Here is a 15484-nt window from a genome sequence, read left to right as displayed (position 1 = left end):
AATTTAATCATACGTACTTTATACATACACTACTGTGCAAAAGTCTTAGACACGTTAGTATTTTCACTTAAAAGAATGGTGTTCGGCCAGTTATTTATATATTTTGCTGTAGTGTGTCAGTATAAAATATCAGTTTACATTTCCAAACATTCATTTTGCTGTTGTCAGACTGCTTGTGCATTCAAAATCGCACTAGATTATTATTAAAATTAATGGCAAACTGATATTTCCTACTGACACACTACAGCAAAAGATATAAATAACTGGCTTAAAACCCTTTTTGGGGTGAAAATACTATTTTTTCCATAAGACTTTTGCACAGTACTGTATTTTAAAAACGACATTTTTGCTACTTTATAAAGAATGAGCATACAGTAATTCACAGAACTGATTAAAGACAGTGACAGACAGCACTCATCTTAACTAAATATCAGAGTGAGTGACAGAGATACAGTAGAAACATTATGTGTGGTTTTGTATTAAATAATGACCCAGACTGTGAAATACATTTATTAGCCTTAGATTAAGGGAAGCACAACTTGGGAAATGAGAGCATCCAAGCTGAAAAGCTATGGATTTATTTTAAATATTTGTAATGTTCTTTAAAGTTATCCATAGTTTTTTTTTTTTTTTGTGGTTCTTTTTTTTTAAGTATAGGTTCAGGCACCGTTTAGGAGCCGGTACCATTTTAAAAGTATCGAAAAGGCACTGGACCCTACTTAAAAGTTATTATTTCTCACTGGCTCATTTACCAAATGAGTGCTTTTTCTTCGTCCTCCACAAATTAAGCTACTGTAGGTAGTTCCGTAGCGAGACGTTTGAATAAATTAGCGTTTTCGATTGACGATGCGATTGACAATGTTCTGATAAGTAGGCTATACCAACTTTGTAACTCGTTACCCCTCGAACACTTGACATAGCAGACGTATGTACTGAATACAAGAAGCTATCAATCAAGAAAGTATCAGGATTATGATTTCTTTTTCAGTTTTAGTTTTTGATTAATCACTTGGATTAATCATTAATTTTGACAGCACTATAATGTTTACTGTAAATAGACAACCATACAAGTGTAATTGTTATTAAGCCTGCACCAATGTTCTTGTCCATTGCCTTCGCAGATTCCTGCAGCTAAGCTTGGATGTACATTTACATTCCAAGGTTATTGATGACATGCCTCTGAAGTTTGACTTTTTGCACCATAACAATACTTATTGGCAACTAGTCATCATATCTCTAGTCCTTTAATGTATTTGCATTGTACTAAAGTGCGTTCATTTTAAATGGGCATATATGCGGTTGATGAAGACCTGAAGGTCGAAACGTTTCTTGATTAAATTCCTCTGGAGCAGTAGTTTTCAGTGTTCAGACTTCACTTCTTTATTTGTCTGTATCATTCAGTTGTCTTGCACCTGCGTCCTAATTAGATGTTTGGGATGTGCACACCATTTTTGTATTTTCATATATGCGGCTGAAACAGGAAGCCTAGTGCATCCCAAATTTTTCAACATGAACATTTTAATATAACATTATAGTCATTATGGCCTATGGCCTTTAGAAAAATGTTTTTTTGAGGAGGTGGGGTAGTGAACAGGCCCCTGTGGTGCGGCCTGAGCTTTTGTTCTTAATGGCATTTTTTCCCCCTTACATTACTTTTACTTTTATACTTTAAGTAGTTTTTTAAACCAGTACTTTTACACTTTTACTTGAGTAAAAAGCTTGAGTTGATACTTCAACTTCTACAAAAGTCTTTTTAAACCCTAGTATCTACACTTCTACTTGAGTAATGAATGCCAGTACTTTTGACACCACTGACAATTATTGATGATTTTCAGGAAATACACGATATAAGCCAGTCACATTTGCTTTTTAAACTCAAAGAGAAGTTGATTACACTTGGCATTTCTGAAGCAGACACAAACAATGTGATTGAAGTCATGAAAACTGAGGATCTTTTTAGGACCTGCAACACTCGGCCACTGAAAACTGATCAGAAAAGAAAAAATGTTTTCAAGAACAGCTTCAACTATGTTGAGCCAGTTCAGATCTGTCTAGGTCAGAATGAGGCAGGCAAAGAGTGTTTTGTCCAGTATGTTCCTATTAAACAGACAATTGATTCTCTATTCCATTGCCAATCAGTGCAGGAACAATATAAGCAAGTACACTCCAGTACTGGTTTGAAGGATATTCTTAAGGATGTGTGGGATGGCAAAAATATGTCTGAGAATGTGCTCTTCCAGACGGAGAGTTCATCACTGAGCTTGGTCCTTTATCAGGATGCATTTGAAGTGGTAAACCCACTGGGATCTGGAAAGAAAAAACATAAGATACTTGCAGTGTATCTAACTCTAGCAGATTTAATGCCACACAACAGATCCAGCACTGATCAAATGCAACTTGTTCTTCTCTGTAAAGAACACGATTTTAAGTATTTTGGCCAAGACTTGGTTATGGGCACTCTTGTTAATGACCTTAAAGATCTTGAGCTCAATGGTGTTACCCTGTCTGATGGAAATGTTTACAAGGGAACTTTGTGTGCCATTGCAGGTGACAACCTAGGCTCACATAACATAGGAGGCTTTGTGGAGAACTTCAGCAAGAGTTCACACTTCTGCAGATATTGTGATATCAGCAGAGACGCATTCCATGCAGATCCTCTTATCCAGAGCACAAAACGTACAGTGCAGTCATATAGTGGTCATGTTCAGAGCAGTGAAGGACAGTCTACATCTAGTGGAGGTGTTAAATTTGACTCCGCGTTTAATACACTCAAATACTTCCATGTATGTCAGCCAGGGTTGCCTCCATGTCTTGGCCATGATCTTTTTGAAGGTATTGTATCCTCTGATCTGGCACTGTACATTAACCATCTTGTTAAGGTGGATAAAATGTTTAGCTATCTTGAGTTGAATCAACGAATAAATCAGTTCAAGTATCTCGGTAGGGATGCTAATGACAAACCTTGTGAGGTTAATCCAGACGGTGGAAAATTTGGGGGACATGCTGTGCAGAATTGGTGTTTGCTAAGAATGTTGCCTATTTTGATCGGAGACAAAGTAAAAAATCCAAGTGACAACCAAGTTTGGCAGTTGGTTTTGCAACTTAGAGAAGTCGTGGATCTCAGTTGTGCACCTGCAATTTCAAATGGCCAGGTAGCCTACCTAAGAGTTCTGATTGATGAATATTTACTTTGCCGAATTCAAACCTTTCCTGACAAACCACTTAAACCCAAACATCATTATGTCAGTCATTATCCTGAGCTCATTATCCAGTTTGGGCCACTTATTCGCCTATGGACTTTAAGATTCGAGAGCAAACACACATATTTTAAGCAGTGTTTGAGAAAATTGCGCAACTTTAAGAATCCATGTTCTACTCTTGCAGAGAGACATCAGCTTCTGCAGGCCTTTCTGAGTGCAGGTGCCTTCTTCCCTCCAGATGTTTCAGTAGACAGGGGCACACAGTTTTTCTCAGATGACTACAATGATGTAATCATAGAAGTAGTTGCAAATCACAATTTTGAGTCCACAAACACTCTGATAGCCAATGAAGTGACTGTGAAGGGGACAAAATACAGAAAGAACATGATCATTGTGATTGATCATGATGATGAGGGGCTTGTTACTGGAAAAATCAAAGTGGTTCTCGTTCATAAGGATTCAACAGTATATTTTATAGCTGAAAAGTATCATGCCCTGCGTATTCCTGACATGGGTGTTTACAGCCTCACACTGATGCAGAGAAACTACTGTTGTATTAATCAGGAGAATCTGCTTGATTACTATCCCTTGCCTGAGTACACTGTGCATGGCACACCACTGATAATTCTTCACCATTATTTCCCTCTAGTCCAGAATGATGGCGAACATGAGTGAAGAAATCAAAGAGATCATCTGCAAGACCTTGCCAAACCTGTCTGAAGAGACTCAGTGGCAAATAATATCGAAACTTCAGAGCTCCGGCTTGGAGTCAAAAGAAGACTTAAAATATGTACAACAGGAAGACATTGCTGATCTGTTGCCTGTTATCCAGTGCAGAAAACTCCTGGATGCATTCAAATTAGGTAATGTATGGTTAATCTAGTGTGACATTTTCTTGTTATATTCTCTTGTTTATTCAGTTGTGGAATTTCTTTTTCTGAAACTATATAATGCACCTTTGAACTTTTCAAATATGCCTAATATAACGAGAGTTTAGAAGACTTTTGGCCAAATGTCTTCAGTGACTCTGATATAGCTTATTAGTTATGTGCCCTAAATATTTTTGTTTGTTTGTTTGTTTTTTTTTAGAAACCGAGAAAGTTACATTGGATTTACAAGTCATTCCAACTTCGTCACCAATGAGTAGTGATTGGTCGGTGTCGGGGTCGTCATCACCAACATTATGCACTCCGCCTAATTCTAGCTCATCACAGCTATCAGCCATTTCTTCATGTTCAAGCCAGTCAAGAAACAGTGAACCAAGCAACAGACCTTCCACATCTCAGATACTGAAAACATGGCCAGAAACTTTCCAGGTCCCTTGGGAACAAATGCCACAGGAAATTCGTTCTGCAATTGCAGATGGCAAGAGACCTAAACCAATGGAGCGACGTCAGATGGTACGAGTACTCGCGGATGAAATGAGAAGGTATGAGGCTAACCCCACTCGCGCACAATGCCTAACTGTGGTTCGAAATATCATCAGGCAGTACCCAAAGAGTTTTGCTGATATTGCACCAGATGGGTCACTTCTGTGTGGAGGTTACACATCACTTTTGATTCAATTGAAAAACCGCATTGAGAATTTGAACCGTGATGGAAGCTTCTCATTCCACCGATCCTCTACAGCCAAGAGGGGTCCAACTGACACATATGGATGTACACGATTTCAGCCAGAGCTGCCCCCAGAAGAAACTGATGAAACTGTGGAACAGCACCGCCAGAGACTGGAGAAGATTTATAGACAGGAGGGAGCAGGTGGAGCAGAAAGAGCAGAAGTAAAAAATCTAATGGAGCTCACATTCTCTCTACAACGTCGCCATATAAATACAATTCCACCACCTGACATTGAAGATGTGAAAAGCAAATGGCCTTTTCTTTTCACGCCAAGGTATATATACGGCCATTTTGAGTTGCTCACAGACATCAATGTGCTTCGTAGCTTGGAACTCAGCATGCAGGAATGTGGAAGAGCCATCACAGAATACTTCAGGGGAAAACCTACCAACAAAAATGTCAAGGATATTCTCTCTAATGGTGAAGATAATGAGATGGCACTTCGTGTTGTTCAGCTGCTCATGGCACACTTTGGAGAGGACTAACTGGGCTGATCCTTCTTACAGATGTAAGTTTTATTTTTTCTCTCTTACCCTGTGTTTTAAAGGGTGACTCCACCAGTCTTCAGTGTCCAGATGCCTAATGGGTGTACTAGTTTTGGGGAGTACTACTACATATGTGAAAACAGAAGTGTAAATTATTTTGTAGCTTAGAGCAAGCTGCGTGTAAGCTGATAATTTACCTCCATGTTGTCACACAGTTGCTAAATTGCATTATGGGTAAAGTAGGTGCAAGGTTTTAACAAGTATTTAACTTGTCTTCTTTGCCCTACTATGACACTGTTGAATGTTTTAAAAGCAAATAATCAAATAAATACAACAGAAACACAAGTATTAACTTTTTTATTCCACATTCTTCTTCCTTTTCATAACCTGGTGCCTACATTATCCACAATGCAACTTGTCCACTGAGTGACATCCCTGGAGGCAATTTATCATATAATGTGCAGTTCCCCCTAGAGTCCCAAAAGGGTTCATACTACGTTTTAGACGTCTGCAGTAGAACTCCCCAAGACCTGTAAAAATTAAATTGTTACCCTTTAAATTTTGAATGCCAAATTTATTTAGCAGTTTGATTGTAGGTACTTCAGAAGCCTACCTCATTCACCTCTTGGTTACTCTATCCTAGTGTTTACTAATTATTATTCTTTAGCTAAATATTCTTCTTCAAAATCTTATTATGGTAAGGATAATGTATTTGTTCCCTTCAGGTGTCTGCCACTGCAGCTGACGTTGAGACAACTCTCAGTCTTCCTGCAAGTCCTCGCCTGATACTGCCTGGTAATATACATTTAATTTATATTAATTGATAGACACATTGTATATCATATTGGCTATTCATCTTGAGTTTACAAATGCTTACACATGGTAACAATTATTCCCATGTTGCTATGACTTGAAGTTTCAGGTGCAACAGGGCAAGTCACAATTAAGGGTTGGATGATCACCTTTGAGGGCCGTGTAATCTCTGAGGGCATCACACCAACATTTGCAACGGGACTTGCTGCTATGTTTGCAATCTACTACATATTGAACCTTCAGTATCAAGAAGAGGCAGCCTGCACTCTGGAATTCATTCAGAGGTAAACCCCCTTCATTCCCTGTCATCATTATATGGATATATACAATTAAATCAATGTGTTTGTATTTTTTTTTGCATAAAATGGTTATTAGTACTATACATTTCAAGTCTCAGTACACACCTACACACACACACACACATCTTCACACACACACACACATCTACACACACTCACACAAACAGAGGGTATAGACTTCATTATAGTTCCATTTGATGTCATTCAATCCACTCTATTTGTGCAATGCAATGCAATTCATTGCATTTAATTGCATGTACAAAAAACATTATTTTGTTGCAACCGCACTCTGATCTTAGACTATTTTGATTTCAGACGCTTCATTGGTATAAATCCAGAGAGAGGGACAAAGGCCAAAAGGGGCAAGGTTGTCTCTAAGAAGAAAGGTGTAATCGTCCAGAAGAAGTCTTCTGCAGTCAATACACACGTCGCCACGCTACTGAAGAATCTCCTTGACTTTGAATGGAACTTCATATAGATTGGTGAGCTCTATAATCTTTCTCTCTTTGTTTTGACACTCTGGCATTGTCACATTAAGCCACAAGAGAACTGGTATTATTAAATTTATAAGCATTAGCTTGGAGTGTATGCTGTACATTCCTGATTGTATAGTTTATTTATTATTATGAATATTTGTTGTTATTTGACAGTGGAAGTACTGGAATAATGCTGCACAGAGGAACAGCAACTACCAAAGTGATGTTCATCTCTCCTTGATCAACAACTGAGATGTAAAAACACAAGCCTACCTCACAGGACAATTTTAAGAGGTAACCTGCAAGTCTAGCTTGCAGTGACACAGTTGCCTACCTTACGGTTTCATCCCTAAATGTTTTTATTGATGCTGTTATTGATTCATCCTGCTAAAATGGCCTTAATGTGCATTTTCAAAATGTTCTAAGGTATGTTTTCAAAATGTTGTCAATTCTGCATATGTTCAGATGTTATTATGGAAGTATATGTTGCAGATTACAAATATAAATCTTTTAAATTGACAAACTTTTTTTTTGTATTCATGTTGACATTGACATTGCTCTTTTAAATAAAGGTATTTGATTTAGAAGTTTTATTGCTTATTTTGCATTATATTCACAATAATTCTTAAGCAATTGTCTTTAGTCCTGGAGTTCATTGGGAGACTGATATTTTAAATATCAATGAAGACTGATATTTTAGGAAACTTCTAAATTTATGTTATTTATAATACAGTAAATGTAATTCAGCACATCTTTGTGATTATTTGGAAATGACAATAATAGTGTTTAGGTTGTTACTTTAACTTCTCACAGTTTACTGTAGACAGGCCCAGTAGATGTGCCTGTCTAAAGTAAACTGTGATAAGTTAAAGTAACAATCTAAACAATATTTTAGTTTCCAAATAAATCACACAAATATACTGCATTTTTTTTTACTTTATTAGACTGTGAAATCATTTAACAGTGTGACTACAGAAATATACTGTATTTCTGGTTTACAGACTACTACCGTAAAGTAATTTTACGTATGAATACCGTAAAAATAACGGTATATTGCTGGCGTCTTTGCTGCCAGCTCTTTACTGTAAATTATAGAAATACAGAAACATACCGTTTTTCTGGTTTACAGACTAATACCGTAAAGTAACTTTACGTATGAATACCATAAAAATAACGGTATACTGCTGGCGTCTCTGCTGCCAGCTCTTTACTGTTATTTTACAGGACATTTTTTTACAGTGTAGTATATTGTATATTGTATTACACTAGTACTGGGTGGACCCCATTTTGCCTTCAGAACTGCTTTATTTCTTTGTGGCATAGATTCAACAAGGTGTAGGAAACATTTCTCAGAGGTTCTGGTCCGTATTGACATGATAGCATCACGCAGTTGCTGCAGATTTGTCAGCTGCACATCCATGATGTAAATCTCCTGTTCCACCACATCCCAAAGCTGCTCTATTGGGTTGAGATCTGGTGACTGTGGAGGCCATTTTAGTACAGTGAACTTATTGTCATGTTCAAGAAACCAGTCTGAGGTGATTTCGGCTTTGTGACATGGTGCATTATCCTGGTGGAAATAGCCATCAGAAGATGGACATGGTAAGAAACAATACTCAGGTAGGCTGTGGTGTTTAAACAATTCTCAATTGGTACTAAGGGCCCAAAGTGAGCCAAGAAAATATCCTCCATCCATTACACCACCAGCCTGAACCATTGAGACAAGGCAGAAGGGATCCATGCTTTCATGTCCTTTACACCAAAAATCTGACCCTACCATCTGAATGTTGCAGCAGAATCGAGACTCATCAGACAAGGCAAGTTCTTCTAAATTATTCTATTGACCAATTTTGGTGAGCCTGTGTGAATTGTAACCTCTGTTTCCTGTTCTTAGCTGACAGGAGCTTCACCCGGAGTGGTCTTCTGCTGCTCATCTGCTGCAGGGTTAAACGTGTTGTGTGTCCAGAGATGGTATTCTGCATACCTTGGTTGTAATGAGTGGTTATTTGAGTAACTGTTGTCTTTCTATCATCTCTAAGCAGTCTGTCCATTCTTCTCTGACCTCTGACATCAACAAGGCATGTTCATCCACACAACTGCTGCTCACTGGATATTCTCTTTTTAGGACCATTACCTGTAAACCTTAGATATGGTTGTGCATGAAAATCCCAGTAGATCAGCAGTGTTTGAAACACACCAACAACCATTCCACGTTCAAAGTCACTTAAATCCCCTTTCTTCCCCATTCTGATGCTCGGTTTGAACTAAATGCATTGAGCTTGCTGCAATGTGATTGGCTGATTAGCAATTTGTGTTTCCAAGCAATTGAACAGGTGTACCTAATAAAGCGGCTGGTGAGTGTATATTTACCTGTAATGTACTGTTTTTAATATTCTAATACACTCTGTTACTATTACATTTTCTCTATTGTAAAATGGAAAGATGCTATATAAATAAAACATATTATTTTCTATTATTAGCAGTAGTTGTAATAGTAGTAAGCTAGTAATAGTTAATAAAAATGTCAAATAATAAATTATTATCTATGTATACATACAATAAATATAAATGTTGCATGAATTGCATATCATATAAACTGTTCTGAACTTTTTTATTGACTTCAGTGGTGACTTTATAACCATTTGCACACATTAAACTCCAACACATTACATTTCCATAACATTGCCAAACTGTCTTGTTTTGTGAGTAAACCATGTATGCAACTGCTTTCTGTATTTTTACCATTAAGATACCATTCATACCATTTAGCTCTTCATCTCTTTGGACAAGCATGTTGTTTAATTTTAGATATATTACAAAACGATCACATGAACAAAGCAGTGTTCAAATCAAAAGGTCAACAAGCATATGAATCATTATTTAAGTGAGACTTTACCAACAGGAAAATGCATTAGATCATTATAAAATGTTTGGTATAGATGCGAGCTGCTCTTCCTCAGTTTTTCCCACCCATTCTAGTTTTGTCTGCAATGTTTACCAACTACACTTAACCCTTAGAGTATCAGGGGGTCTTGTGAAACAGAAAAACACTTGATGGGTAAGTTTAAAACCCCCAACAAGCTCCTTTAACATCAAGAACAATTATAGACTGGAGGAAGGTCCGTTTTGCTGGATTTTAGTTATTTGTTGGTTAAAATCGGTCTTCTTTACATCAGGAGAAACTTCTTAATCCTTTGAATTTCCTAAAATGAAGGCATTGGCATGGGTCCCAAACCACGCAAACTCAGGTCCCAATGTGTGAAAGTGTCAGTTACAGGGCAATGACTGTGGGAACATGATGCCATGTCTGGTCTGTAGCAATAAACATTAAATATAAGAAATTGTAATGGTTAGAAATGGAACTAATAAACATTATTTAGGTTTGACGACATATTGAATTAAATGCAGATGAAAACAAGGCTGTGAAGGACAAGCACCTTATAAAGGTCGTTGATCATGTAATTTTCACAACTCGCAACTTTTCAAACTTTCAGACATAACAGTGGTTTCACTGTCAGGAGCCACAGGCAGTGTTAGGAAAAGTACATTTTAAATTAACATGTAATGCATTACAATATTGTGTTGCTCCCCCAAAAAGTAACTAATTACATTACTTCATTATTTTTTTATGGAAAGTAACACATTGCATTACTTTTGCAATACTTTTTCACAACTGATTTGGGCTTCCTTGTTTGTTTTTTAAGGTAAAAAATGTTTTTTTTTTTTTGGCAAAAGTAAAAGCCCTTTTACACCAAAAGTGAAATGAATAATCCTCACGGCTGCTTGTCAAGCATGAAGTTTGATTTAAATTCTGAATAAAACATTGTAGGCTATACAGCATGCAAAGTCTGCTCCCTTTAAATAATAATAATAATAATAAAAAAAGGTCACTCATTCATCGCGATCTAACAAAGTAAAATAAATAAATAAGTAATAATAAAAAAATACAATGAAAGTGGCTACACAATGAAACTTAAATGTCTTTGTTAGAAAAAGGTTACGAGCAGGACGGAACCCATCACTGGACAAAAAAACAGTGTCTGGAGGTGGATTCCAACCTTAACACCTCTGATTGGCCATTGCATTTCAAAAATGTCTGTGATTGGCTACATTGGTCATCTCTGCGGAAATGCATTGTAAAATTATTTGACGCTTTCCAAAGAGGAATATACACTGGATTGTTTGCCAAATCGATTTAGTTATGCTATTATTATGAAGAAAACAGAGGTTGTGAGCAGCTTTTCCATCTAAAAGCAAGCAGATTCAACAGCAGGCAGTTGTATGAATAAGACTATAATACACGCTAAACTCCCGACCGTCCATCCCTTGGGCCAAGGTCTTTCTCAAGAGACATTGACTGTGGACTTATTGTGATTCAGACCATAGTTTCAGCTAAAAATCATATTTATTCCTCTGAAAAAGTAACCTACAGCATATCTTAGATGGCTTTGGTATCTAAGATGGTAGCTCTATAGATCTATCTTAGATGGTATATCTTAGCGTGAGCAAATTAACAACAAATTTACTTTTTTAGGTGAACTATCCCTATAATGGCATGTTCACACCAAGAACGATAAGTATAAAGATAACTATAGAGATAGTTAAGTTTGTGTCCACACTAATGCACAATATTTTTTTCTGTTTATTATAAACATACACTGCCATTTTTTTATTGTAATTTAATTCAATTAATTTAAGTATTACGCAGCCATTGCAATATTGTGGTTTATCTATGTTCATCAAGCCATCTAGTTTAAGGTACATTTATATCGCAGTGCTAATTAACATCTTTATTACAGTCTAGAATACTGATATATAGGAACCATTAAATTATTAAAAAAATAATGCACAATCGAGGTGATCATGCAGTGTCAATTATTCCAACAAGATCATTCAAGTATACAACATTCTATAAATGTTCAGTGGATACTCTTCAGATGCAGACAGGGGTGAATCGTGTTTTGTGTGCTTTTTCTTTGGCTGCATGTTAAGTTATTTATTACTTTAGATTCACTCCAGAGTCCATTCAACATGATTCTGTTTTTCAAATAAAACTAGTCCACACATAAGATGAAGTCAACAGATGCACTAAAAGTATCTTGGATGAATCCCGTGTGCATTTAGTATACAGATGTGCACTCTAACAGTAGACAGAATTTTACAGAGGAAATAAGCCCAAATATCATGCTAAATTTTTTCTGACTTTGAAGCACATTGCCATATAAAGCTGCCATGTAATTGTAATAAAAACATGTAATTGTCTAAATGTTTTAATGAAAACTGCCCAAACTGCTTAATTCATTGTTTTTATTTTTATTTTTATATATTTTTTTTATTTAATGGAGAATAGTCATAAAATCTGTAAAGTCATTAAATCTAAAATGCATTTTTCAGGTGTTTTCAGGTGCTGCTTTTGGGAAGAGAATGATAGAGAAATCGCCATTAAAGAACTACTCTGGATACTGGTTATAGTGAATTTGGAGAAAAAATACATGATATTAATTTCAGAAAGTGACATGCTTTGATGCTATGCTGACTGAGCAGCTGTAGTCTATAGCAGTGGTTCCTGACTGGTGATTCACAATGCATACGTTTATCTGTTCTGAAAGGGTAGCAAAATAAATAAATAAAATAAAAAATTCATGTGACCGTATAACTAAGCAAAGCTGGTTAAGAAAATCAGCTTTAAAACACACACACACACACACACTTGCAGTGACTTTTCTTGCTGGTGACAATGTTATGCAATATTTGACATAAATTTATTTGCCAAATTAGACAGATGCCAACATGTGCATGTTGCATGACATATCCCTCAACTTCGAAAACTATGAAAATTCCGGCAAATTCTGGATCCTACAGTTGGTAAAACCAGATGACATCCACCTTATATAAAAGGCCAGATCAGTGCTGGTTTATGCCATGTTGCTTACCAGCAAAATGTAGCATTTAATTGCAAATTAATTATAGACATTTAATTACAAAGCTAGATTGACTGGCATTAGGTCTCACCTGTTAATGCTAGTTAAGAAGCCTGGTAGGGAAACTAGCATTCCACAATGTGGACCATTAAAAAACATATATTGGTGGCCATCATTAAAGGTCTTTTTAGCTGAGTTGCGTAGTACTGTTTCCAGTGCATTTGAACATTTTTGAAACCTTGAAAATAGAAGCCAAGCTTGGTCAAGCTCTCTCGCTCTTTTTTTTGTCTCTCTCTGCAGGGAGACGGTAAGGTGTGGTGAAGTCGCTGGTCCATGTTGTCATGTTAAGGAGTTGTTATCCAGCCAAGGACTATTGCAGATTAATGTACCACAGGTGCAGCAAGTCTAGACAAGGGGTGAGGGAGTGATACTTCGGAGTGAAAGTGCGAACAAGGGTGTGAAAGAGGTTGAAAAAAAGAATGTGAGAAGGAGAGAAAGAGAGAGTTGAGCAGAGAGATTTAGAGAGAATGGGAGAGCAGCACTACATGCCGGTACACTAAATACAGTTTGCAGGTGTATTTTGGTGCAGTGCCGACTGCAGTGTGTTGTGCATGTTTTCCCAACATCCCAAGCTTTGCACATGCACACAAACTAGCTGCTACAGCCACTAAAGGAACGGACACTATATGAAAATGACAAAACTGTCTCAGGTTACGTATGTAACCATAGTTCCCTGAGTAGGGAACAAGACACAGCGTCCTCTAGGGGTCACTTTGGGGAACACCTCGTCGTGACCCGTGTCTGAAGCATACATTGAAAAAACACCAACTTGTTGGCCGGCGACCGCCTCTGATGTCACTTCCGGTGCGACTATAAATAAGCACCGGGAGAGCAAGGCAATATCTTATTCGGCTGAAGCTTGCGTCCGAAGCATAGCAGGGAGCTAGAGGACGCAGTGTCTCATTCCCTACTCAGGGAACTATGGTTACATACGTAACCTGAGACAGTTCCCTTTCAAGGGTACTTCAAACTGCATCCTCTAGGTGTCGCTGTGGGGAACAGTATACCCACGCCACCATGCTGAGGGGAGTGCAGGACAGAATCCAACTCTACCTTTCCATGGGAGTTGCCCCAGGGACATTTAGATGGCTGTTTGTGACAGTACCCCTTACGGCCAAAAGGCCTAAGCTACATACCCAACTTAATTGTTAGGGCCTCAGCCCAGGGTAGAGCTGAAGGCTTGGAATCAGGAAAGATTCCTCAAAAGGGATACGGCTAAGAACCGATCATTTCTACCAAGTCTTGCCTGTCACACAGGGGCTACACTAGCTTACGCATACGCTTGCTGAAAGAGCTGTCTCGACAGCTCTCTAGTAGCAACCCCTGTTTAGATAGGTATCCAAGGATATATAGGTGGAGTGGCGCCCAAGATGCACGGGGCTTTTACCAACTCAAGAAAGGGCATGAAGCAGCTGCGCGAAGCCCTCACCATATAAGATTTTATAAAGAACGCAGAATACTAGCGTATTAATGCTAACTTACCACAGTGTGGATTTCAGAAAGTGTGCAAAGACTACACGTGCACACTTACCACAGCATGGATTTTCAAATACTGTTCGAAGGAGGGGCTCTCATGGCACTCTGATAGAGCAGCTCATAGATGGAATGTTGCATCTCAAAACAGTATGACTGAGAGTCATCAACTCGATCTATGGAAACAATACTGGAGCACTCTGAGGAAAAAACAGAGAACTCAGCCAATATGAGAGGAGAACTCAGAGCTCAGAGTAGCGCATTCATAGGCGACCCTTTTTTGGAAACGAAATTACTAAATTACCACTAGAATCACCCAAATAGCCCCTTATGTTGAGGGAAGCGATGATTGAGGTGTATAAACAAATACACACTGGCTGAATGGAGCCCAAGGAACCAAGGTCTAATCATCTCAAGAAAGGGAACGAAGCGAAGCGCGTAACCCTTATCATACAGTATTTCAGAAAGTTTGCAGAGTCTTGAGTGCAAACTTACCACTTGTGGATTTTTAGAAAGTGCGCAAAGTGTTCATGTGCACACTGAGTGTGTACTTAAAGGTTTCTAAGCATTGCAGAGGTGCTGAATCTCACAGTAGATGCAAGCTCAATTTTACAAACCTTGGGCGAGGGGAGCATCACCTGAGGCAGCATATACAAGAAGACTTCTGTAACTGCCACCTCCACTTCCCGCTAGATGCGACAGCACCCCTAACATCCATGAAATTCCCTACAGTGCTGTGCCAGGCCTGATGATCAATGAGGCTCCCTCAGATACCTGTGATCTCAGCTACCTAATACCAGCCAGATGGCTGGTGCTGGCGAGTGTTTAGTAAACACTGTAACTTAGCACTGCAAAGGAAACTCACAGAGTTTATTAGTAGACACGTAACCACCAGCAATTTAATGCACATAAGTATATACAGAGAGGGTTACATTTACTCACCCACCCTCCTGCGCTGGAGCCCCGCTCAAGAGACGCCTCCTTTTAGTCTGGACCATCAGTCAGGTGGTTGCTATGAACATAGAACCATAAAAACATTAGCATAGGAGACTGTTATGCGAGAGGTTTCCACCTAACCTAAATCAGGTGGATAGCTGGTGGTTACAGGGGAATTAGGAAGGGGAAGATAAAAGCAGAAGT

General features: G+C 38.1%; 1 protein-coding gene and 1 long non-coding RNA gene across 2 annotated transcripts; both read left to right on the top strand.

Annotated features, from left to right (window-relative positions):
- The first annotated feature begins 3511 nt into the window (after window positions 1–3511).
- LOC113046481 (uncharacterized) lies at window positions 3512–5302 on the top strand. Its single transcript, XM_026207322.1, has 2 exons — window positions 3512–4063; window positions 4290–5302. Exons 1-2 carry the CDS (start codon window positions 3856–3858, stop codon window positions 5300–5302), a joined length of 1221 nt encoding a protein of 406 aa, XP_026063107.1. The 5' UTR covers window positions 3512–3855.
- Window positions 5302–7100, top strand: LOC113046453 (uncharacterized). The gene is made up of 5 exons (XR_003276094.1): window positions 5302–5325; window positions 6028–6097; window positions 6219–6399; window positions 6730–6896; window positions 7065–7100. It is a non-coding gene; the product is annotated as an uncharacterized LOC113046453 (long non-coding RNA).
- Window positions 7101–15484: the final 8384 nt, after the last annotated feature.

The sequence above is a fragment of the Carassius auratus genome, chromosome 27 (assembly GCF_003368295.1).
Source record: "Carassius auratus strain Wakin chromosome 27, ASM336829v1, whole genome shotgun sequence".
Classification (NCBI taxonomy): domain Eukaryota; kingdom Metazoa; phylum Chordata; class Actinopteri; order Cypriniformes; family Cyprinidae; genus Carassius; species Carassius auratus.
This window is presented reverse-complemented; position numbering and strand designations above follow the sequence as displayed.